Genomic DNA, 25,338 nt, shown 5'->3' with positions numbered 1-25,338 from the left:
AGGTCGCACTATGTGAACGGCTCGTGTAGCGTACGGCAGATTGTCACAATATTAAATATATAAATAGAATGAATAATTTCGAAACCACAAAAAATACAGCTCCATAGAGCTCATAATGTTATTGGTCTCCCTTTTCAAACTCTAGAGTCTAGACCGCTAAGGAAACACCCTAATAGAACGCACATTTGTGGCTAAGCTAAGCTAAGAAATATGTAAATAGGAATATGTACACTTACCCCGCCATAGCTCCTTTAGTTCTTCCTTGTCCATGGCAAGTCAACGCAAATCCAGCTTTCAGTATACAGATCTTTTGTGGCGAATCACTGGGCAACCCTCTTCTCGACGATCCCTCCACTCCACTTCACCTTTTGCTTCCTCTTTGCGAGGCACCTCAGCCTGTTTTCGGGCTGCTGCTGCAACGTTGCCGCACTTCAGCCAAGTTCAGAGTACTCGTACGTATACGTATTGTAGTGTATGTACCCCCGGGAAACAACGGGTTGTTGTGGGCCTAGCCCAAACTGGTTGCCCAATTGTCTTCCCCCTGCAGATCGCGGCCCAGCGATTGTTGCAGCCAGCAGCCAGCACCCAGCGCAACAAAGTTGCCATGGCCGTGGACGGGCGGACGTAACGGGTTGTGCGGGAAAGCAACGTTGCCGATTTTCACTGGTTGCGTTGCACTGCGGCTGCTGAAAGAAAGTTGCACCCGCTACAATCCCCCGCCACCGCCCCCGCTCAACACAGCTGAGCTGAGCTCTGCCCCGATGGTGCCACTGCCCCTCCAGCCCATCGCTTGTTGTAGAAAAGAAAGCCGTTTTGTTTTAATTTTTTCCACAATTATTTTCCGCTAGCGCAGGAAAAATTATATGCTTTATTTTTTTGTAATTTTTTTTGCCTTTGTTTTTCTCTCTGTACGTGTTGAATGTTGATTTTTTTTTGCACAAAATGTTTTTGCTTTTTTTGTTTTTTGTTGGTTTTTTGTTTTGGTTACAAATTTCTCACAATTATTTGTTGCTTTACGCAATAAAAAAACTTAACATTAGATACAATATACGTTTTGTTTTTGCTTTTATGTTTTGTAATGATAAAAAAATTAATACATGTATTTTCGTATTTTGCGGGCTTCTCTCTCTCTCTCTCTCTCTCTCTATCTCGATCTTCTCTCTATCTTTCGGTAATAAATAGTTTTTTTTCGCTTTGATAGATACTTTTTGCGGGTAATAGATACTTTCGTGTGTGAGTGTTTTTGGATGTGTTTCGGTGTGTGAGTGTGTGTGTGTTTTGGGTCGTATATCTGTGAGAACATTAAGTTTTCTTTTTTGTAATTTTTTAAAATTATATCGCATTTAGTTTTACATTTAAATTTTCGAATTTTTAATTTATCCTTCGCTGCTACATTTAGGTTTTTCCTTTTTTTTTTATATCGCAATTGGAGTTTTTACACAGACAAAAAAATTTTACAAATTTTTTACGCTTTCACATTTACTGAGATATTTTCTGCCTTACATTTGTTACACGCTACATATTATTTTTAGATGATTTTTTTGTGTGGGTTTGCCATTTTGTTTTTTTTTTTTTGTTTGTTTGTTTTTGATGGGGGTACGCGCTATACATTTAATAATATATGTAAAAATTTGTTAAAATCCTAAAATTTGTTGGTTTTAATTAAGATTAATTAATAATTTAAAAATTTTATTGCAGCAAGCTGCGTCTAACTAAAACTCCTCCTCTCTAAAATCCTCCACTGATTGCTCAGCATTTTTAAAGTTAAATTTTAAATTTAGCAAGATCAAGTTTTGTTTGTTTGTTGGTTTTTGTGTGTGGTGTAGTTTTTTTGTTTGTTTTAGTTTATTACAATCGTACGGTCTCTATATAGCATACAATCTTCAAAAATCTGTTCTGTATGGGTGTGTAAGTGTGTTGTATGTATGTGGTGTGGTTGTGGTGTGTGGGGTTTGTGTGGGTGTGTAGGTGTGTATTATCAACGTCCCCGGGCCAGGAGCCTGGACGGGCCCTGGCCCTGGCTGGGGAGCTCTTAGCATCTTAAACAGTATCACATATTCATGAGTTGTCGACGGGCCCGCCCCCTGGGGGGTGGGGCTGCCATCTTTGAATTTCATGTTGGGTTTTCCTCACGTTTCGCTTCTGCTTTTGCATTTGCATCTGCATCTGCTTTTGCTTTGCTTTTCTTTTTGTTTTCTTTTCTTTCGTCGTTGGTGAAAAAGGAGAAACAACTTAAAAGTCTAGTTATTATAGCACTACGCATCTAAGTAAATGGTGGTGAGAGTCACAATTACAAATTGAGTCGCAGAGAGAGGCTCTCTCCTGCTCTCGCTCTAGTATTAGTATGAGTGTGTGTGTGTGTTTTGGGTGTTTGGGGTGTGTGTGTGAGTGTGTGTAGGTGGGGTGGCTTCGAATACTTGCTTCGTCGTCGCGTTGCCGATCGCAACAAACTACTCCTCTCGTTCTCTCTCTCTCTCTCTTAACATCACAGGGGGTGTTGGGCGCTTTCTCTCACCCTTTCTCTCCTACACCGTTGGCGTGGCGATGGCTCGGCTCTGGCTGCTGCCAAAGCTGTAGCTGCGCCTGGCACCCGGCCCCTCGGCCGAGTACAGCTTGTTTTTGGTGATCGTGTACTCGGGGCTGATGGTGATTGTGCGTGCCAGGCTCTTCATGAACTGCGGGAGGAGCGAGGTCCAGCCGCGGTGGTCCTGGCGCAGAGTCACGTACACCTCGAAGGTGGAGACCGTCTCGGGGTCCAGCTTAAGGGAGGCGATGCGGCGCGAGTTTTTCGGCTCGTCCTCGAACTCGATGTAGATGGTGCAGCCTCGGGTGCCGCACGGCTCCTTCTCCGACACTCGGACAATGTCGGCCGCGATGCTGGGCACGAGGTCGCAGGGCAGCGACACCTCCGTGCAGGTGAGATGGCGAGACTTGGCCGCTCGCAGCTCGTCCAGGAACCGCAGCGACAGGTGCGACACTTCCCGCATGTCCAGGTCGGCGGGGGCCACCTGCTCCTCCTCATCCTCGGCCTGCACCTCACCGGCGTAGTAGTAGCCGCCACTGCTGGGCTTCGTTTTCTTGCTGTAGTTATGGGCGTGGCTGGTGGGCGCCTGCTTGTGCTTAATACTGTAGTTGGGGGCATCGACGCCGCGGGCGGAGGAGCCCTTGGTCTTGAGCGGGGCAGCGTTCACGGCAGCGTCAATGGCCACACTGGCGGACGCGGGCGGTGTCAGGGTGCTGGTCCAATCTGGAAGAACAATGGAAAGAGTAGATGCTGATGAGTACACGAATTGTTTAAACAAACGCCAAGAGTGCGCCAGAGGCTGGGGTGAGGTTGGGGCAGAGCAGAGCAGAGCAGAGCAGAGGAGCATCAAAGGGAAACGTATGGCGGACAGCGGAAAGCCGCTTGGCAACAGCGGGCATAAAGCGAACGAACAACCGCTAGCGAACGGCAAGACAAAAGCGGAACACACAAAAACCCGACGGTCAGCGTACGGAGGGGGGGGCAAGAGCCCAAACGAAAAATCACTTTTTATTGTTGCTTCTCTGCCTACGTGACCATGTTGCTGTTGTTTCACTCCCTGTCTGACTTTTGTTTTACTTAATTTTGTTGAACAATTTAACATGATTGCCGCTGCTGCTGCCTCTTTTTTATGACATTTTTTCTGTTGTAATTGCAAATTGATTTTTTATGCATTTTTGTGTTTAATTATTTTCGAAATTATTTACTGATGCAATTTTCAGGGCTAAAACAAAAGGAAGAGGACACAAAAGCACTTTTGTGGCAGCTAAACTAGCTCTAACTGTTCATTGAAATGAGAAATCTTGTGGGAAAACTGCTTTGTCAATTACTTTTTGCGGTGGAATAAAACATTTTCTTAGATATTTGCCAGAAAACTACGTGAAGAGTTGGGTTTTTCTATATTTTGCTTTCGCTGAACTACACTGTTTCTGCGCTGCCTTTTCGCACACTTTCTTCCGGAATGTTCCAGAACTCAATTTTCTTTTCTCTTTCGAGGAGAAATTCTCTTCTCCCATACACTTACCTATATTTTTATTTAAGCCCATCACACCGCCGTAGATGGATTGAACGGGAATAACCTCCATTTTCATTTGGGGCTGAGTGTGTGTGGTGATTGTGGTTTTTTTTTTTCGAAGGAAATCGAATCGAGTCGGATGAAATATCGTATCAAAATCGTTCGCCCTCTTATCGAAAATTTCCTCTCTGGTGGATGCGTTTCGCCGACGGCTTTTTATTCTGCTTAGCTTTTTGTATCACTTGAAACGTTTTTGTTTTGTTTTAACAATTAAATAATATGTATGTTTGTTTTTCTTGCTTTTTTTTTCTTAATAAATTTATCACAATTTGCTGTTGTTGTTGCTGCTGCCGCTGATTGCTTCAATTTGTTGCTGCTGCAGTGTGTTGGTTGTTGTTGGTTTAGATTAGCTTTTTTGTTGTTTTGTAGTGGAATCACAGCACTTTTGTTGTTTCATTAATTATTTAAACTTGATTTGTGGTTGTATCACTTTAATGGCGTTGGTCCGTTGCATTTGTTGATGGCAAATATTAATTATTTATAGTGTTCAGAAAACTGTTTGCTACAAGTACATTGTTGCTTTATAGAATTCTTCGTGAGTTTCTGTTCGGACGCTGCTCTGGCCACTGTCTGTCTCCCAGCAGTGTCTATCAAAAATTTTTCGGGCCGTCGATGTGGATTCTAATGTGGCCGACAGCTGGTTTATATAGCCCTCGCCAGGCCTCTGCCGACGTCGCTGTTCGCTGCTCGCTGCCGCTGGTGGTGGTTGAGCGAGCGGCTACAATTAGCGGTCCGCTCTCTCTACATAAGAGACCGCTCTCTCTCTCTCTCTCACTCTGTGCTGCCTCTGCTGCTGCTGCTGCTACTACTGTTGTGGGTGCTCGGTGCAGGTAGAGGGGAGGCATGGCATGGCAAAAGCAGGCAAATGGCTGATGTAAGTCGTATGCTTTTTACACAGCTCTCGTCGTCGCACTCACTCTCGTCGCTCTCTTGTAACCTAGCAACAACGTCAGCTGTTTCACTCCACTCACTCCACTCCACTCAACTCAACTCAATGCTCTTCTCTGCTCGCTGTTGCTGGGTCGCTCATGCGCACTGCGCACCCACAACCCGGCCGGCGTCGCTGTCTCTGCTCGCTCTTCTGCATGCCGGTGTATGTGTGTGTTTGTGTGTGTGTGTGTGTTGGCCGTGCATACGTGACTTTTGCGCCGGTTGAGCATGTTTCGAAAAAGGATGATGAAAACGCCACCGTCAGGAAGCGGCAGTAGCTGCAGCAACAAACCAAAGTAACCCTGCCCCTTCCCCCCTGCCCCATGCTCTTCACACCATCCCTTCGTGCAGCGTTCCACATTTACTGCGCTGCCTCAGTCGGCGTCGCTGCCACCGCTGTTGCTACTGCTGCAAGGAGCACTGAAATTTTCCACTGCACAAAATTCGAGTCCCGGCTAATGGGGCAAGAGCAGCAGCCATTGCGTTGCAAGTTGCAGCCCCAGCTCGAGGCTGCTGTTGCCAGGCCAGATACAAATGTATCTGCAATCCCACAGATACTTGTACTCGCACTCGTGAAACAATCCGAGTTTTGTTTAGTTTAAACCAAGCCAAATGCAAAATTTCCCCCCCCCCATTCTTTTCCCTCGTCTTTGATTTCTGGCCAATTTGTTTGCTGTTTTGGGCATCTCTCGGGCCCCAGCCCCACTCCACCCTTGGGCTAAATGTCGGAAAATGAAAGCAAATTTCCCAAGAAATTCACAAAGTTGTGGGTCGTTCACGCACCGATTCGTGTTTTTGCGGCAACTCCAATCGAAGTTCATGTGTATCTTTGGGATGCGATTGGAAAAATCTAATTGAACATTTTGGTGGTACGATGGCGCCCCGTCGCCATACATATTCCCAGAGGACTGAAACAGAATGAACAAGTTTTCAAAGAAATATAAAAATAATGATAAATAAAGATGAAATTGATGATGAATATTTATCAGATAATATTAAAAAAAAAAAGAAAAGTATTTACGAATACTTTTCGTAACCTTTATTTATGGGGTGGAGTTTTTGTGTGAGTTCTTACTTAGGGATAAAACAGGTTCAGGTTTTTTTCGTTTTCATATTCTGGTGAAAATGCAAGGGCAAGTTGTGTTATATTTTATTTAAAATATTAAGAAATATTATACATAAGTAGATTCATTCCCTGAATTAAAATATCTAAGGATCCACACCAGCACCACGCCGGGGTCATAGTGTAACGTCTTGTTTCCCCAAATTCCACACATTTTTTGTACACCAAAAAATCGTGAAATTTATAAATATTTGATGAACAATATAGTCGCACGATTCTCGTAAAAGTAAATGACGAATTTCATCATAATTTTATAAGTTATGCTCGCTCTCAAATCGTATAATATCGTATGTTTTCAGGCAACGGGCGACCTGTTCTTGTGAATTTCATCAGCAAGTGAAAATTGTATGTGCATGTGTGTAGAGGGATGGGGTAGATGGATAATATATGTACATATGTATGTATGTATAAGTGTGGGGGTGGGGGGAACATTTCATATTCATATCATGATCCCTGGCTGTGTCCTTTCCTTTCAATTGAATGCATTTTCTTTCCTTTCTCGATTCGGGTCGGGTTATGCCATCTTCATCTTCATTTTTGTCGTTTCTCCAAGAGCCATTGTTTGCTGACCAGAGATGTAGCGCTGCTTCACGTAGATTGAAAACGAAAGATTGAAATGTATCTCATGGATACACAAGCACACCCACACATACACACTGCACACACACACACACACAGCACACTCTCCCAAACAGCCGAAACTCAAAGTCCGACTTGCTGTCTCGATGCCTGCCACAAATACTTGCGTATAAATAAAATCAAATTTCTTTCAGATTGAAATGAAATTCCTTGAAGCACGAATCCGTATCTCTATCTGTGCGATGTGTTTGTGTGTGTGCCTGTGTGTAGGATATCTTTCGTGCCACATTAGCTTTATGTAGATGTGTTTTGTCAGATAATAAATGAATTGAAACGAGAACTTCTCTTTGTTGTTGACGTGCCCCTTGACTTTGCCTCTTCTTTGACTCTTTGCGTACGAGTATATTGCGAAACGCTTGCTTTGATAACCTGAGCAATCCCGGCATTTCGCAATCTTTGAAATGCGATACAGCCCCTTTGCGATTCAGATTCGATGCTGCTCAAATGGGGCGTGGCCCCCACTTGATTAGAAACAGGAATCGGAATCGGCATCGGCACTGGCTACGCAATCGCGAAATAGCCCAAAGAGTTGCAATAATAAACCACAAAGAATTGTGATTCATGTGGCAAACAAGAGGTTAATGAACAGCAGAATTTATAGATCTAGATATAGTCTATATGCATCGTATTGTTTATATTTTATTCTACGCGTATATCAAAGGTATTGGAAAGTTTCGTTCATTTTTGGGCTGCAAGAGAATTTCTGATTGCTCCAAAAGAAAGCCCATAAGAAATTAAACTGATGGAAATGCCACACTCAATACATTTCATACTCACCGAAAGAAAAAGAACTTAAATTTGGGTATATAATAATTTTATTTTGAAATTTCAAAAAATAAATCAATCAATGTTGGGCCTGAATTATATTTTCTTTATGATTTTGCGATGCTCTCTGCCCTGATGGGGTTCACATATGAGAAAAAAGAAAACCTACCTAGGAAGAACTTTACTTTACCTTGGCTCTCTGCTTTTCCGGGAAAGCCATTTCCCACAAGTTTATGCCTTGGCTTTTTGGCGTGCGGCTGCTGCTCTGCTGCTGCCCCCCCTCTGAAGGCAATTTGTAAATTTAAATTAGTTTTTTACTAAACACAACACATTTTCACCCCGAGACACACACACACACCCACATAGATACTCGCACACATGCATAAATTTTCATTAAAAAATACGGAAAAGTGAAAGGTGGCAGGGAAAAATCTGAGGAAAATCACAAGACGTGTGCAGAACCAAAGAAAATTAACAAGAACAAGTTGAGTTTTTCTCAGTGGCGCGTGTGTGTGTGTGTGTGTGTGCTAGGGGGGAAAACCATTGCCAAAATGCTTCCCAGAACTGGTTGCCAGAGAGGCAGGTGTGTGTGTGTGTGTGTGGCAAGTTACTGTTTGGTGTGGCAGCAGACACTAAATTGCGAGCAAATTATCCATTTATCCGACCCAAAAGAGATTGACTTTCGCGGAAATATCTAACCCAAAACAAAATAAACCGCACACCTATGACGAGCACATTTCGGGGCGAGTTCATTGCACGTACTTAAGTTGGCTGAAGATACAGATACAGATACATATACAGATACACATCCGTGCAAGAGGTGTAAATCCCTCGAAACGAACTGCGATAAGCTAATTTGATAAAGCTGTTTGATCGATCCACTGCGATAAGGGCGAATGCATCAATTGAAAAGCGAAACTCATTCGATTGGAGCGATAATTATGGACACGGTTCTCGCTCAGAGATATGATGTCATCGCGGCAGAGCCAGCCTGGCAACAAAGGAAATTGCCCAATTATAGCTATTCGATCGCCATGTGCCCTACATATGGAGCAAAGTTTGCTGTAAAGGTCACCCCCAAATGTCTTCCCATAGGATCCGCAACTCCGAAGTCCAAGAAAACGTACGATTCCCACCTCCAAAACCAAAACCAAGAAAAATAATATTTTTTTTATCAAAACGGCATGCCTGGTGCCATCTAGCGGGCAAAGTTTCCTTTAAATCAGATCAAAGTGGCAGAGAAACGACTTTTGAGTAGTTTTGAGAGTCATAACTACCCGGAAATTAAATACCCTGTAAAACCTCCTTAGAATCTCTTATCACAAAGTATCCCCAACCAACTACGAAGAGAAATGAATTTTTCCTGCAACAAAATAGAAACCAGCAACGGCATGCCTGGCGCCATCTGCCGGCCGCCGTTTCTTTGCAGCATACGTGACCGTCTCAATTTTTGAGTGGAATCGCAGCCAAAAAACGAAATGATTTTGTTTTAAGCAAATGTGAAAAATTGGAGTCTAAATTGGACTTCAATTGAATTGAGATGTGGGCGGAAAACTTTTTTGACAGATGCATAATGGATTTATGCAAAATAAATTGGGAAAAACATTGCAGAACTTAACTTAGTTCTTAGAAATTACTAGAAAAAATATGTGCATGAAATTCTGTTTACAGAGTAAAATTATCATGAATTTTCCTTCTATCTTGCATTTTAAAAGACATTTTGAACATTTTCTCAAATTATCATGGAAATTGTTTTCCAATTCTGCGTTTGGATCGAGTAGTTTCAGATAAGAGTAAAAGTCTGAAATTGTCTAGTTTCTCTTTTGCTGTTCGCTCGCATGATTTTATTGCTTTTAGTTTCCACTCAAGAGTTTTATTTGCTCTTAATTTTTATTGAAAAAACTCACTCCGATTGTTTTGCTCTCTTAATTATTTGTTTCCCACTCAAACTGAACTAACTGGTTTACTGTTCACTCTCTCTCCCTCTTTTGGTGTTCACTCAAACAGCTGTTGGCTCTCTTATTGACGCCGACAGCTGGCTCTCTGCTGTTTCTACAGACTGCCTCTTGTCCGAATGTGGAGGTAAAAACTGTTTGAATATGATTAAAACTTTGGAATAAACCTGAAATTTCAAACTATATTGGAAATCTAATCAGTTGTTAAGTTTAGCGAACATTTTCATTCAGTTTTCAGCGTTTAATGGACCTGCACTCAATCTCTCTCTCACACAGCTGACAGTGCTTTTCTCCCCCACTTGAAGTCTTTTGACATTGCAGCGCTCTCTCACTCAGCTGGTGGCTGGTTCTCTCCCACTCATATGTTATCTACCTATCTCTTTCTGGCTGCTGCAAATTGGGGTCCAGTAAACTGCTGCTGCTGCTTCTCTGCCAGCTTCGCTGCTGGGTTTGCAGCTGTTTCGCTCATCATATGTTTTCCGTGGCCCCACTGCACCCCCCTTGCAGCATGCATGTGTGTGTATTTGCATTGTGTATACAAAGTCAGCAGCCAACGCTGCAAGAGTTGGTTGCTCTGCTCTAGCTCTGCTTGGGTTTCAGCGCTGTTTTACCTCTGCTCCGTCTCTGCTCCAAACGCAGTGAGTATCTTGATTTTCCAACTCGTTTCGCGCCCCCCAAAAGGCACCCATACATACATAAATGGCTACATATATGTATATAAGTGTGTATGCATGTATTATGCCTTAGGTTTTGTTGCTGCGCTGCTTCTGCTTCTGCCTCTGCCTCTGCTGACTTTGTCGTTTTCTTATTGCCTGCCTGCACACAGTGCACTGTTGCCGATTTTCACACACTGGGCCAGACAAGCCGACTGGGAACGAGCTGCAAAACGGCAACGTTGCTTCTCGTCAACGTTTCATCTGTTTTTCATTTGTGCCTCAGTTTCTGTGTGTGTTGCTGTTTGCTTGTTGTTTTTTTGTTGCTTTGCTGCAAGCATCGCTAGAGAGAGAGAGCGAGAGAGAGAGAGAGAGACCCGGCCGGCCTTTCTCTGCCCGCAGTAAATGCAAAGTTTTGAGCTGATGTTGTACCCTTTCAGGAGATAGCATGACTTTGACCAGCTGTTGGCCAACGCATAAAAGACGAATATGTAAGACAACCATTGAGGTACACAAGTGTAACGATTGATCTGCAAGGGTATCAAAAGCCTCGTTATCCTAAACCTGCCTTCCAGCTCTCTTGCTGTTTCTGTTCTTCGTTTTGCTTATGGGCAATCATCTGTTTTATTCTGTATAAAACCCCACTCCCCACTCGCATGCACATGTGTGTATGTTTGTATTTGCTACAAAGTCATGCCATGTATCTTTTGTATCTTGGTGCTTGTGTTGCATTCGCCGTCAGCTTTTTTTTCCATCAATAGTTCATTTTCTGCCTGGCAACGGGTTCTTTCTTTTTTTCTCGCTCTCTCTCCCTCTCTCTTTCTGTCGTTCTGCTTCTCCCTTTCCCTCTCTCGCTTTTTCTATTTCTTCTCTTCGCGTTTCGACTATGTAAAGTTTCATGAAATTGGAGAAAACATAGAAATGATGAAATTACTGGACATACCCGTACATGTGTTCAGAGAGGCAGCTCTCCTCTTTCCACCTATCCAACACCTACGCTCCATATAACTTTTTGCTGCTACGCTAACTGTCTCCCCCCTCCACACCGCTTCCGAGGATTAGCTTCGCGGGAAAACTATGCAAAATTTGATACAATATGTGCAGATACAAGAACATCTGAACAAGTACAGGAATAGGTACATAAATCTTACATACATATGTACATACATACATATGTGTGCATTGCTGGATGAATGGGACTGGAAGCTGATTGTGACAAACCTGTCATATGAGATCCAACTGAAAAGAGAGCAGTGAACAAGAGAACGGCTGAAAAGAGATGAATAGTGGGAGTGAAAGAGATAGAAAGAGAGAGAGAGAGAGAGAGAGAGAGAGAGTTATGGCAGGAATAAACATCATGCGATTCGAGCCCATTACAAGTACAGCGAATGCGACGTTCTTGCTACTAGGTAGATCGATTTGATTTTGAGATCAGCTAGAAACAATTACCTCCAAGATGGTCTGACTCTGGCACTTCTTATTGGACAACGACAGCACTGATAACAATCCTAAAAGTGCTCGAATGATCGATGTCGATAATGGAAATATGACTAATTCCAGATGACAGGTAAACCACTCATAAATAAATAGTCTGCGTTCAATCGTTGAAGTGAAATTTGTACTTATCAACTTTGTCTTTGTCTTATCAATTGTACAAGTATTGCATCTATTAATAATGTATTAATGATGTCATAAGAAGACTTATAGTCACAATAAGAACAGCTATGACACGTAAGCCCTTCAGAAAATAGCTGAAATCAGAGGAAATTCATCTTTCTATGCAGTTCTCAGAGCATTTATGTAAAGAACGAAAAGGAAAGCGTTCCGTAACCCCTTGCCAAGATCCACATCCCCCCCACCTCACCACAATTAGGGATGCGCATAATAGGCACTCGACTCTTTAATGGACAAACTCTCAGCTGGAGCTGTACGGTAATATGCCAAAAGGGAAATGGACACCATAAAAAAAAAAACGCTGAAAAACGAGGGAAAACAATACGAATACAGCTCAACCCCGAGCAACATACAACTTCCTTTCCAATCAAGGCAATTTATCAATTTAGCACTCAACCCAGTCGGCCCTATCCCTCTATCCCCGTTCCTGTTCCTGTCCCTGGTCTAGTACAACTCTCGACTTTCGATGGGAATGGTAGTGTGACTGACTCTCTGTCGGAGTCGGACGGAGAGTGGTAAGGGAAGGTACGAGCATAGAGCATACCATACCATGTGCCCAACATCTGAACGCTAATCACCCTTAAAATTGCGTGTGTGCGACATCCAAGTCGAAGGTCAGCTCCGTCGACGACTAGGCGAAGACTCTAGAGTCTAGACCCCTGCCCTGCCCGGGCTGTTGACTACGAGAAGAGGTCCGGAACACTCAAATTGAGGGAGTCGGCTCGAAGCCAATAACTAAAAATAGCTGTGAGCTCGCCAGAGAGCACATCAATTCGCTTCCCGGGTCATGTCGCACTAAATCAATTAAACAAATTTGAGTCTATTGAATAGATTTAGCATTGCAGCAACAACAGCCACCACATCTCTTGCCCCTAGCGAGTGTCAACCCGTTCGCTGCGAGTCTGCTCGAGCTGTAGCTTTTGATGGCAGTAATTTATGCAGACCGAAGATACTCGTCGCTTGATTTCCCAAATTGATTTCATCAGCCAAAAGGGTCGTCCCCGCTACCTGATCGGGTTCGAGTTTCTAGGGCCATACCTGAGGTCGAGGCAGGGCCCAAATGATCCGCAAATTTTCCACAATGAATTGTCTGTTGGGTTTTTCCAATGCTTCCCGCTGGAAATGCACTCACATAGCAGCCAAGTGTTATGGCATTAAATTAAGGGAAGGGAAGAGCAGAGCAGAGCAGAGCGATGTGGGTTCGGGTTCGGCTTGAGGGTATAACGTTCCATTAAATGTTCGAGAACTTTCTGCATTGAATATTCCAAACTCAAATATTATAAACAAAAAATATGAGCATTGCGCTAGCTAGGGGCTAGCAATAATAAACATATTTCCCTCAACAGCAAAGACACCCCACAGTTTGTATAAACCTTTTTTAATTATTATTATTACAAACATAATTTGTAAATAAGGCAATATTTGTAGGTATAAGATTTGCTGGTGTGGCGACTTCATTTGAATTTGGTTGACACCGAAATGGAGCTGTATATCATACGATCCACCCTACATAAAAAGAGACGTTTGATATTGATGCTTCTCTACCAAATGTATGTACATATATTTATTTTGTTCCCCACTGTATGAGCCCTTCCTTTGTTAACCCACTGTCTATCACTCTGTTCGTAGATCAGTCCAAGCATTCATTCCATTCCCTTTGTTAGCCCACTGCCTGTCAAGGAGTCAGTTCTTTATGGGTCGGAGGAGGTAGGTCGTTGTTTTGTCGCCTATTTGTCTACAAGATGTTCAATACGATAGCGATAGCGATACCACAGTGCAATTTGCGATTGTCTGAATATCAGTCAACAGTTTTCGCAACAAATATTTGCCCACCCCGAGGAAAACTTATCTAGGTCCCAGCAACTACTCCTATAAAGAGCTCCCAACGACGACGAATCGTCTGACTGATTTCGTGTAAATGTATAACGAAGTGTGGGAGCGCTGGATGGGTGTACGTATACGTATACGTATGTACCTGTGTATACACATATCAAAAGAATATTAAATCAATATTCAACGGTGCTAGGCTGGGCTAGGGAGAATATGCGTCACGTTCCCATATAGCACTCTGCTCGTACGAGCAGCTCTCTCTCTCTCTCCCCCTGACTCCTAGTTTTATGGCCCTTTGTCTTCGATGTGTGTGTGTGTGTGTATCTGTGTGAGTGAGTTCTGTGGAATGGGCAAGGTCGCGTGTTTTATCGCCAACATTTTGCACTTCAGATACGCTGAAATGGCGTGGCCCCATAGGACCCACACAACCACCAACCAGGCACAGCCGACATGTCCCAGACCGCGTAGACAAAGCGTCTGCCTGCCCAGTTTTGCAACCTTTGCGAACAAAGACTCTTCGTTTGGGCCCAGATTAGATCATTGGGCAAAAAACGATACTGCAATACTGATAGCGACTGATAGTGGGCACTGCAAAAGTGTGTCACGCTCGCCGAGCCTCCGTTTCGAAGCAGGAAGTGGATGCCAGTCATAGAATGGAGAAACAGTGGCCAGATCGGTCGCCGATTTCATCAGTCCAGAACTGAGCCCATGGCAACCCAATTGGCATTAGTCAACCCACAGATGGGTCGAGTTTTTCGCGATGTCTTTCGCTTGAGTATTTCGTCAGCCGTGGGGCTCGTGTCGAGGGACACGTCAGCCCCCAGACCCGTCAGGCAGCCAGCTACGGAGACGGCGGAACATCAGAGAAAGAGAGTGAGAGAGAGCTGCTCCAAGGGAGAAATCCATTTACGTAAGTCACAGAACGAACCTCCGAACCCACAGCCAATGGGAGCCTGGCCACCGCACAACAGCTGACTCGTGACTCAAGTTTCGGTTTCAGTGCGAAATACTCTCCAGCGTATGATTTATGCATGGCTACTGCAGCGAGCGATAAGCAGCATAGATATAGATTCACGTATTGATAATAATTTCACAATTTAAAATTATTAACCATTTACTCTTTACTGGTTTTAATTAATTGTCTAAGGGATTATTTTCTGGGGGAAACCGATTCAGATATATCCTCTATTAGATGCAGATGTACATTTGTATACATTAACTCTTTTCCATTAGAATAATTTCTTTTTTATTTATTCATTTATCCCCAGGCATATTAGAGATTTAATTTTCAAATGTTAGAAATTAAATACTTCAATAGAATCAGTTAATTTCTTATAGCTTTATTATAGTATTATTTGCAGATGGGTAAAACGAGGACGGTTTCTCCTTATGTACATACATTTCATACGCAAACAAAAAAACGTTTTAATGGCTACCCATGGCTATCAGAAGATCTGTTCAAACAGTTTAATATGCACGGTTCGCCAGAAATTATACCCCCAGCAGTGGACAGTTTGCTCAATGGAGCACCTAATCTAAATATATATGTACTGTATGTAGATATGTATATGCATATTTGGACTCCACAGAGCGCATGATATTACCCGACTCAATTTTGCAAATCAAAGCGCTTTTCTAGTTTTCCATTATTGTTCTATAAATACAGCAACAGCAACAGCAAAAGCAAAGCAAAGAAAAAAAAAACAAACAACAGATTGAAAGTGAAGCTTTTAATACACTGAACTTTTAATCAGAATCCATTAATGTTAGCTATAGCTGGCTATATCGATCAAATCGGTTTGTGTTCCCTGTTATATAAACAATTTAGTGGCATATGCAATAATATTTAATCAAGAGCAGGCGTTCTTTAGACTTTAATCTACAAGGCTTTGGTTGGTGATTATGCAATGGAATATTCTTATATTTCAGAACACAGCCTGAAGACCTTGTAGGACTGTAAGTACTGTAGGATTAATCAGGACAAACCAATAATCAAAATGTAAGTATTCCTCCATTCGACTATAATCTGTTAATATTAATGGAAACCCTTCTCTCGGTAAGGGTATGAAAAAGAGGCTCGCGCTGTCATGATTTTCACACACAGCTGCAGACAGACACACACACACATTGGGAAATAATGAGTGTATCGGAAAAGTGAAATAAAATAAAATAAAATGATAGGCAAACAGCAACTGGCAAAAGTGATTATATAAAAGCCGTTACCAGCAAAGCCGCGAGCAAAAAATAAAAAAAAAATGTTGGAAAAAGGGGAGAAAAAAAGAAAAAAGAAAGACCCAAAGAAAAAACCGAGAATAATGCCAAAGAACGATTTCGATTTATCAGCAAAAAAAAAAAAACAGAAGAAACGGTTGGAGAGGGAGAAAATACGCGTTTTTATCTCACTGCTCAATTGATTTACATAATCAACGAAATCGCCTTTTATTTCGCTGCCCCTCCGGCAATCCTCGCCCCACATACACGACAGCGCCAACCCCTTTTGCCCGATTCTCTGTGCATTTAATTAAATGCTGATTAAGTTTTATTCAATGGAGCACACAGATACACATACAGATACACAGAGCGACCGCCCCACACAGAGAGTTGTGGGATATACAATAGTACAATGGGATGGGGATAGTACGTATACGTACAGTATGCCAGTATACAGAATACGAGCCGATGGTGATGTGTGGCCCGTGCATAGATTCGTAGATTAGTCATTGATATTGGACAACGTGCTCGCATCGAGGAAGGAGGAGTCCGGTTCGGCGCATTTGTAAACGTGAATAATTTAATAACGTTCTCATTAAGATAATGAAATTAGTTCAAATAGTCAACGCTCAACGGCGGCCAGCAACGGTCAGATAATACAGCTGCATGCCAATACACTTTGATTGGAATGGCTTTTTGCATATATATATACATACGAGTAGAAAAATGAAAAGATGCATAGTTCTATGTATGTACGTATGTACATGCTCTCCGTATGCTTACAGCTGAGGGCTGTTCATATCTCGCTTGTTCTCCCATACATTCAAGAAACTTGTAAGCATTGCATAAACATAAATACATAGAACTTGCACACATATACATATATGTACACCTATATCGTATGACAGTTGGGTTCCTCATTATATTCAGACTTCAGGCAAAGCTACAAAGGAGCAGACGAGCCGAGCATGTGCGTAAATCAGATGTTCAACTATCTGATAGTAGGTACAAACATATGTGCATATAAGTTACCGAATTCAGCTCAAATCATTAATTTGAAATTAATTGGTAAATGTGTAATTTAATTCCAATTAAAGCTGGTATTTATAAGGATCCGTTTAATACATTTCCTTTATTCTAAAATAAGCTATAAAAGTATTCTTTGCCAAGAACTCATACATTTATTTTTTAATATATGTACCCACCCTCTATTTTTTTTAATTTAATATTTTCACACCCACTCTTTCGCCTTTGATCTTTACCAGCTTCCTTATTAAGCGAACCAATTGTGTAGAATTTCTTAAGATCGCATGCCGTGGGGAGAAACTAAAAAACGGAAACATTATTCAATTTAATCTTATTTGATGGGCATTATTTTGTGAAAATCTGCGCCCCACCAATATAATTAGAATTAATTTTAATATTTTAAGAGGATTACACACATATATTTGGTTTGATAATATCCAATTATAGATTGCGGAGAGTTAAACCATAAATTAACGAGCGATACATGCACTGTAAATTGAATAAATATACATAAGTATATACATATGCATACATACTCGCATATATGAAGTTGGCAAAATTCGATTTGCATATTAAACAGGTTCATATACATATGTATATTCGATTCACTAATCGAGTTATCGAGAGATAAATATCTTCTGTTTGGGAGGGAGGGAGGTAGCGTGTGAACCGAACTTTGTCAATGAAGAGCCAAAAACTTTGGATAGACTTGGACTTGGAAATATATTATACCTTTTGCATCCGTAAACTGTAAGTAACTGGAAAGCTTCACACAGCAGTGTGTGTATGCCCCGCATCCCCGCACACCACACATCCCCATGCAGAGAGCGATGCGATGGCGATGGCGACCCAAACGACTCGACCCACACAGCTGGGGCCATAAATCAGGGGAAAACTGTTGCCGTTGGCAAACTTGCCGATAAGCAGAAGGTGGGAAAACTGTTGAATTATTTCCCAGGGCACACGCACACACTCGCTCGGACAGGGGACTACACATTTTCACACTCTAAGCCAAAGCCGAGGCCGAAGCCAAAGCCGGTAGACAATAAACTGCAAAATTCGCATAAAATATTGTGAGGAAATTAGAACAGAAGCATATCTAATGCTAGAGTCCGGAGAAGGAACCATGAGCCATGTGTGTGTGTGTGTGTGTGTGTGTGTGTGCGTGTGTCGTTGAGGTTACCTCAAGGAACCCATAAATCCTGCTCAGGGGAAAATCTCCGAGGGAAAACAAAAATAGAAAATGTGTCAATGCAAACAGGCAGAGACAAAAGCGACCTGGCCATAACTGGCAGATGGGGAGGGCTCGTCGCTGTTGTTGCGTTTGGGTTTGGGTTTGGGTTTTGGCCATCGACACCGGATCGGTCCACTTGGTCCACAGTGAATCTGTGCCATAAAAAGGCCCTGCCACTGGCAGTCCCTCCCGCTATCAGCAAAGTCTCTATGGACCCGGCTCGTTCCCATCGCATGCAATGCACTCGTTAAGAGCACAGACCCCGGCAACGGCAACGGCCACGGCACCGGCTGACACTTGGACATGGGAAGCGGTGGAATGGCGGTGGAAATCGATTTCTGTGCTACCTGCGGGTCTCAGATCGGTTCCGTTCGGTTCGGTTCAGTTTGGGATGGGACGAGACCAGACCAGACCAGACCAGACCAGACAGGGGTGTTATACGTAGTACCTGTCCCTTGCAACTAATGGCCAGTCGACCGCGCGACCAACATAAATCCATAAAAACACACAAAACACACACACAAAAAGGTAAAAACGAGAGAGAGGGAGAGAGAAATAATTAAATTGCAATTATGTGCAAACAATTCCAAATCCGGACGATTCCGAAAAAGTTAATTACACGACAATAAAGAGCAGAAGAGTGGTCTCTGGTTTCGGGTCTCAGTTTTAGTTTCCAGCAGCAGCAGCAGCTTCAACGGCAGTACCCGACTCTCTCTCTCTCTCTCTCTCTCTGTGTACCATTCTGAACACCAACGCAAAGAGCTACTCTACCCACATCCGTAGGTTGATTGGTTCGGTTCGCAGAGAGGATGAAAATGGTGGATGGCGGAGGATGGCGGAGGATGGCGGAGGAGAGAGCACTTTGCATTCGGACGCGGACTCGACTTAAGCCGACATTAATGGGTATTTGAATGTGGCTTCTGGTGCTGGTTTAATCGGTTTGCTTGACTGATGCCCGGTGACACGTCGTCCACATTATCATTAGCGTCTGGGCCTTGACTCAGTCAGCCGCCAGCCGGCAGCCCCATGCGGATGATCGCAATTTATCTGATTTCGCGACCACCGTCACTACTTACTGCTGCCTGCCTGCGACTGCCTGCTGCTATCATCAACGAGTGCTCTTTGCTCTTCGCTCTGGGATCTGGTCTGGTCTGGTCTGTACTGCTCTAGTGTGTTGTGTTGTGTTGTGCCTTGCTTTGGTCTGTCTTCCTACTAATGAAGACGGACGGACAAATTAGTTATGGTCTTATGATAAATTAGCCCGATCCAATTGCCTGCAGTCGGACAACCGGGAAACAGTGGAGTGGACAGTCGTCGAATTAGTGACAAGATCGCACAGTGCAGCACTAACGACTCGAAGACAACAACTTTCCGATGCTGGAGATCGCTTCGAGGGGGCCATTGAGTGCGATTAAATTAAATGCATATTTCTGTGTGTTCTGCAGTCATTTGCCAGTGGCTTGTCTCAGCTTGGAGTGGCTAAGGAGAGATGGGTGTTGTGCTGGCTCTATTGGCGTTTGTCTGTGGCTACGATAAGGTTCTGTTCTGTTTGCGTCAGTGGAATGAGGTGGAACGTTAGATAAGTGCGGGACCAGCCTTAGGGTAGGGTCAGGTAATATTTACAGTCATATGGTTGGGCAAATGGCTTGCTTATATGGTGTGGAGTGCCAAGGGATGCCTTACCTTATGCCTTAGATCTCCAAACTCCGAGCAACCTTGGCCAAACATTTACCCAACCAGCAGGGAAAACCCCAAACTATAACTAGATTACCCAACTCAGTCGAAAGTTTAAATGTTAGTAGAGCAGGTCAGCCAACCCCACAGAAAGACGACTGACTGACAGTTAGGGGGGCGCCCCCAGAGCCCAGAGTTAGGGAAAGTTTAATTAGATCTGCATACGGAATGAACGACCCCGTACCATACATGTCCATGTCCGAGTCCGAGTCCGAGTCCGTGTCCCCTAAAAGCAGGTTAACGAACTGTCAGAGCCGGGAGCCGGTGGCAGTCGTGTGTCTGCTGCTGACAGGATGCGCTGGCTCTGGCTCTGGCTCTGGCTACTGGGACTGGTGACACTGGCTAAGGGCTGGACAGGACTAACGAGTCCCCAGCCGCTGGATGGCTATCAGGCTGGCCTCAAGCAGCTGCTGCAGAAGATTCTGTGGGCGGCCAACGTGCAGAGATGCTTCGGTGTCATCACCGATGACCTGCACTATCCCATCTACGATCGGGGTTTCTTTGAGTCCGTGGGTCGCCAGCTGGTGCCCTGCTATGTGGTGCGAGTGAATGCCAGCGAGGATCTCGGCCGGCTGCCCGGCCACTTGGAGCGCGTGCTGCTGGCCATCAAGGCCAGAGACTGCGAGCTGCACGTGATCACCGTCCTCAATGGCTGGCAGGTGCAGGGCCTGCTCAGGTTCGTCTATGACCACAGGGCCCTGAACATGCAGAGGAAGTTCCTCCTGCTGCACGACTCGCGGCTCTTCGCCCCGGACATGCTCCACCTGTGGACCGTCTACGTGCGCAGCGTGTTCCTCAAGCGGCAGCTGGATAACAGGTAAGCGGCGGGGTCACGTATATACCCAGATGTTTGATTTGGGGTTTGGGGCCCATCTTACAGATTCCAAATTTCGACGGTGGCCTTTCCGGGAATTTTGAGCGGCGTTTTGGTGCTTCGAAATCTGGCCACTTGGGAGCTGGGTAAACGCATCAATGGAAGGATTCTGTTTGTGGACAATACGAGGGATCTGAAGGGTGAGTCTGCCATTGAGAACTTTATGCCAGCTTCCACTTGCCGCCTACTCCAAAGGGGCCGCACTGCCAGTGGCTGTGGTCGAGCATGTGCCCATGGTGCAGTGGTCGAACACAACGAGCAGCTACCAGGGCGTGGAGGTGGACATTATGAATGCTTTGGGCAAGGCACTGAACTTCCAGCCGGTCTACTATCGGCCGAACGTGAGCGAGGAGTCGGACTGGGAGCAGTACGACGTGGCATATGGGGAGAACAAGACCCACATAGACTCCAAACTCATTGCGGAAGTGGTAAGCAGTTGCAGCGTTGCGCCTTCCGAGAAGATTTAACTCTGGAACGTCCCACGAACAGGCGCTGCACGGTGCCCGGTTCGCCATTGGCGATCTGCACCTGTTCGAGGTATACCTGCGGCTGGTGGAGCTCAGCCTGCCGCATAATTTCGAGTGCCTGACCTTCCTCACGCCCGAGTCGTCGACGGACAACTCCTGGCAGACCTTCATACTGCCCTTCAGCGGTGGCATGTGGGCTGGTGTCGTGCTCTCCCTCTTCGTGGTGGGCACCGTCTTCTATGCGATTAGCTTCTTGAACGCCATCCTCACGGGCAGCGGCCAGGCGAGCTTCTCCCGCTGCTGCCGCACTCGTGGAGAGCCGCTGGACCCAAGCACCTATCGCCGGCTGAGCTTCCGCGCAGCCCTCAGCCGGTATCGTCCGCCTCTGGGTGCTGGCAAGCATCGCGATCTCTTCGACGACTATGCCACCTGCATTCTGCTCACCTACAGCATGCTCCTCTACGTGGCGCTGCCTCGCATGCCACGCAACTGGCCGCTGCGCGTCCTTACTGGCTGGTACTGGATCTACTGCATCCTGCTGGTGGCCACATACCGGGCCAGCTTTACCGCCATCTTGGCCAACCCGGCAGCAAGGTAACACCGTCACTTAAATTCGAATTGGGTTGCTGATTATGATCAATAATTATTGTACGTATTGCTAGGGTAACCATCGATACGCTGGAGGATCTGCTGCATTCGGGTATACCGCTCAAGACTGGGGCGGCCGAGAACAGGCAATTCTTTGTGGACGCCATCGATGAGGTGGCCCAGAAGGTGGGCGCCCAGATGGATGTTCTGGCTGACAGCGAAGATCTGGTAAGCAGCCCCTATGGGGCCATTAACCAAATCAGATTTTGATTCGATTCGACAGCTCCAATAGAAATCATGTCACCCTTGACCCTTAGCAGAGACTTCTCCACTATCTATGGCATGTTATGGGATTTCAATTTGTTTTATTATTATTTGTATTTATGATAAGCAAAAACCAGTTTCAGCCTGTGCGAAAAGGCAGCTACTACTGCTCGTATCTTATCTGTTCGCTAAGCAGATACAGGAAAGTTTAAAGCAGACAAATCACTTTGAAATGACACAGACAATACACAAATATATAAATATTATTATAAGTTAGTTGGATCGCCCAATGAGATCACCCAATGAGCAGAAACTGTTCAATTGGAAAACCTTTCTTGATTCACAGACCGCTCGCATTGCCAAGGGTCAGTGCGCCTATTACGACAATGAGTTCTATTTGCGTTATATGCGCGTGGCGGACGGTGTGGCCGGAGGCGTGGGCTCCGCCCTGCACATCATGCGGGACTGCGTCGTCCACATGCCCGTCGTGCTGGCCATGGAAAAGAACGCCGCGCTGAAGCAGCGCGTGGATAGCTCCCTGCAGCACATGACCGAGGCCGGTATGCTACACCCAGCTGATCCTTCCCACCTAGATCCTGACTCACCCTCATAGCCCGTTCTTTGGCAGGTCTGATAGCCAAATGGCTGAAGGATGCAATCAAACGACTGCCGGCCGAGGCACCTGCCCAACAGGAAGCCCTCATGAATCTCACCAAGTTCTGGAGCTCCTTCGTGGCCCTGGGCATTGGCTATGTGGCATCGATTCTGGCACTTCTCTTCGAGCATTGGCACTTCAGGCACATCGTCATGCGGCATCCCATGTACGATGTCCTCAATCCCAGCTTGTACTATAACTTTAAGCGCCTGTATCCAGATTAATAACAACAACAAAAATATATGATTTTAATTTTCATTTTAATGAACTATAAATTACTGCGATATGTGTGGGACAAATGGGAATTTGTACATTGAGATTGCACAAGCACTCGAGATCCAGTGGCACACCCTCCGCCATCAAGGGATGATATATGTACAGATGTACGAGTATGTACGAGTATGTTCGAGTATGTACGAGTATGTGGAGGCATGGCATCCACTTACGCAATGCTTATAATTACCAGCGGCAGATGACAAATGTTTGGGGGTACTCGAAACCGAATGGCAATCGAAAAGCTGAAAAGTCTTCATTGACGCACTACAAAAAACGAAAAAAAAAAACAAAAAGGAAGAGGAATATATTTGGGGGGGTGGCGCATCGCATCGCATGGACATAATGCCCCATATATCATGACGGGCCGAGTCCAAGTGGCCTCAAGTACCAGCAATGTGGTGAATAAATTCCAAGAGCTTTGGATCCGCCTTCAATCAACTTTTTGTAAATAATGATTTGCATTGTTTATGAGTTAATGCACATTAGGCATTATTTGTTTATGGCCATCGACTCCGGCCTATCACACAAATCCTGCGATTTCGTGCCCCAATCGGATGCTAAATGCTAAAAGCCCATAAATAAACCGCTTTTAAGTGCCGGACTAAACCCAAACAGACAAAGACCACAAACATTTCTACACATACAAAACATACATACATATGTACATATATAAAAACGATTCCCCTTCTCTATGAAGAGCAGTGTGGAGATATGGTCGGATAGTGCGGTGCGGGCTGCGGCACTCAGGAGCACTTCATAATCAGAATTTGAATCAGAATCAGAATCCAAATGGTAATGGGCATCAGAATGGGGATTGGGGAATGGGGGGTAATGGCTGGTAGCCACTAAACCAGACGTGCTAATCCATAAACAATGCAAAGGTTAATAACAATCATAATAATTAATAAGCATTTGTTTGGCCATCTCTTTAGCAATATTTTAATAATTCTTTGTTCTTTTTTGGTTAGGAACAAATAAAAAATATAAAATAAAGTGCCAGACTACGAAAGAAAGAGAAGCATGTACATATTTACATATGTATGTATGTTGAAGGTAAACAAATTTAACCCAATCGACAGTTCAGTTCCTAATGGTTCTGGGAAATCAAATTCTTTGCCAATCTGGCACTGTAAAAATATATTTCAATATAGTCTCTATTATTGGGTTGCAGTCCATTTAAATAAGCCTAATAATTGATATAAAAATTAATGACATGCCATAGCGCGTATGCAAATATTTATTCATAATTATTTTCAGCTAAACATTTCTAAAATGTTTTTATATTTTCGTCTGACTCAATGCATATGCGAATTTGTTTCGAAACATTTACTAGTTGCATTGCAAAATATTTTTAATTTGATTATTTCTGGGCTTCGAAGCTGTTCTTTTTTTTCACCATGAAATTGTTTCGTTTTGTTTCTCCTCCTTTGATAAATATTTATGGGGTGTTTTATTTGTTTTGCCTTAGCTGGGAGCTTGTTGTTTTCATTTCTATTTTTCATATAATTTAATTAGTTTTGCTTCATTTTATTGTGCTATTTGTTGGCCTCTCCAGCGCCCTCTTCTCGCCCTGTTCCATACCATGACTCCCTCTAGTTATCTCATCCATCATGGGGCCGGCCAGTCTCCACATTACTCTCACACCAAGAGTCAGGGAAATTCTTGTTATTCACACTGCTACCCCTTACACATGGGGGGGTATTCAGGGCTAATATAAGAATGGAGCATACGAACATCATGAGTAGATTTCGATTCAGACTCAACTGACGCTGGAACATTGTAAAATTATTAAATAGTTCTATCCATCTATCTTCCCTAGGGGATACTTTATAATGAATCTATCATCTTCAATTAATTATGAACACAAGCCAGTACGGAGTATCTAACAGCGGACTACCTCTCCTTTCATTGCATCATTCTTTCCACTTGTTTGGTTTGTTTTTGTTGCGCTCTGGATGTTACACAAAATCTAATTGACGTTTCCTTTATATCCCACCAACACCGCCCCCCCTGCCTCCCTTAACGAGACAAGACCAGCAAATAGCAAATAGCAAACAGCACCCACACTCCAGTCTGACATTCCCCTGGACTTTTACAGCAAATCTTTCTTCGTTTTTGTTCAGTAATTAAAATTCAGATATTGTTTATCTGAGAGTTGTTCGCATATTACAAATTCCGCTTTTGTGCTTTGTTTACATTCGTCCGAAATACATTCATACTTTTACGAGTATTCACGTATTGCATTTGCTTTCGTTACACTTTTAACCTTGAACTAAGTTGGGGTAGAGTTGGTGTATCACCACTTGAAGGTGGTCGAGAGCGACTACAACCTATAGAGAGAGT

At 44.0% G+C, this 25,338-nt stretch overlaps 2 protein-coding genes and 2 long non-coding RNA genes across 5 annotated transcripts in view; 2 read left to right on the top strand and 2 right to left on the bottom strand.

Moving 5' to 3' along the window:
• LOC111072715 overlaps positions 1-1,381 on the bottom strand; it is a 44,529-nt gene extending 43,148 nt beyond the window's left edge. The window contains exon 1 of the long non-coding RNA XR_005968137.1: positions 237-1,381. This is a non-coding gene — a long non-coding RNA (uncharacterized LOC111072715). The remainder of the gene's footprint in view (positions 1-236) is intronic.
• A 195-nt stretch (positions 1,382-1,576) lies between these two features.
• On the bottom strand, positions 1,577-4,357 carry LOC111072713 (protein scylla). The gene is made up of 2 exons (XM_022364727.2): positions 4,047-4,357; positions 1,577-3,247 (listed from the first exon to the last, which is right to left on the bottom strand). The coding sequence occupies exons 1-2, from the start codon at positions 4,111-4,113 to the stop codon at positions 2,526-2,528; spliced, it is 789 nt and encodes a 262-aa protein (XP_022220419.1). The 5' UTR covers positions 4,114-4,357; the 3' UTR covers positions 1,577-2,525.
• A 5,701-nt stretch (positions 4,358-10,058) lies between these two features.
• Positions 10,059-16,596, top strand: LOC111072717. Of its 2 annotated transcripts, none has more exons than XR_002607621.2 (3): positions 10,059-10,147; positions 15,596-15,665; positions 15,728-16,596. It is a non-coding gene; the product is annotated as an uncharacterized LOC111072717 (long non-coding RNA). The 2 variants fall into 2 exon arrangements; XR_002607620.2 differs by lacking the exon at positions 10,059-10,147 and adding an exon at positions 14,500-14,576.
• Positions 16,597-19,160: 2,564 nt separating this feature from the next.
• On the top strand, positions 19,161-22,943 carry LOC111072705. The gene is made up of 7 exons (XM_022364718.2): positions 19,161-20,688; positions 20,752-20,885; positions 20,941-21,173; positions 21,235-21,806; positions 21,875-22,028; positions 22,411-22,624; positions 22,693-22,943. The coding sequence occupies exons 1-7, from the start codon at positions 20,165-20,167 to the stop codon at positions 22,941-22,943; spliced, it is 2,082 nt and encodes a 693-aa protein (XP_022220410.2). The 5' UTR covers positions 19,161-20,164.
• The last annotated feature ends 2,395 nt before the right edge of the window (positions 22,944-25,338 follow it).

Source organism: Drosophila obscura, unplaced genomic scaffold (genome assembly GCF_018151105.1).
Source record: "Drosophila obscura isolate BZ-5 IFL unplaced genomic scaffold, ASM1815110v1 contig_1, whole genome shotgun sequence".
Taxonomy (NCBI): domain Eukaryota; kingdom Metazoa; phylum Arthropoda; class Insecta; order Diptera; family Drosophilidae; genus Drosophila; species Drosophila obscura.
This window is presented reverse-complemented; position numbering and strand designations above follow the sequence as displayed.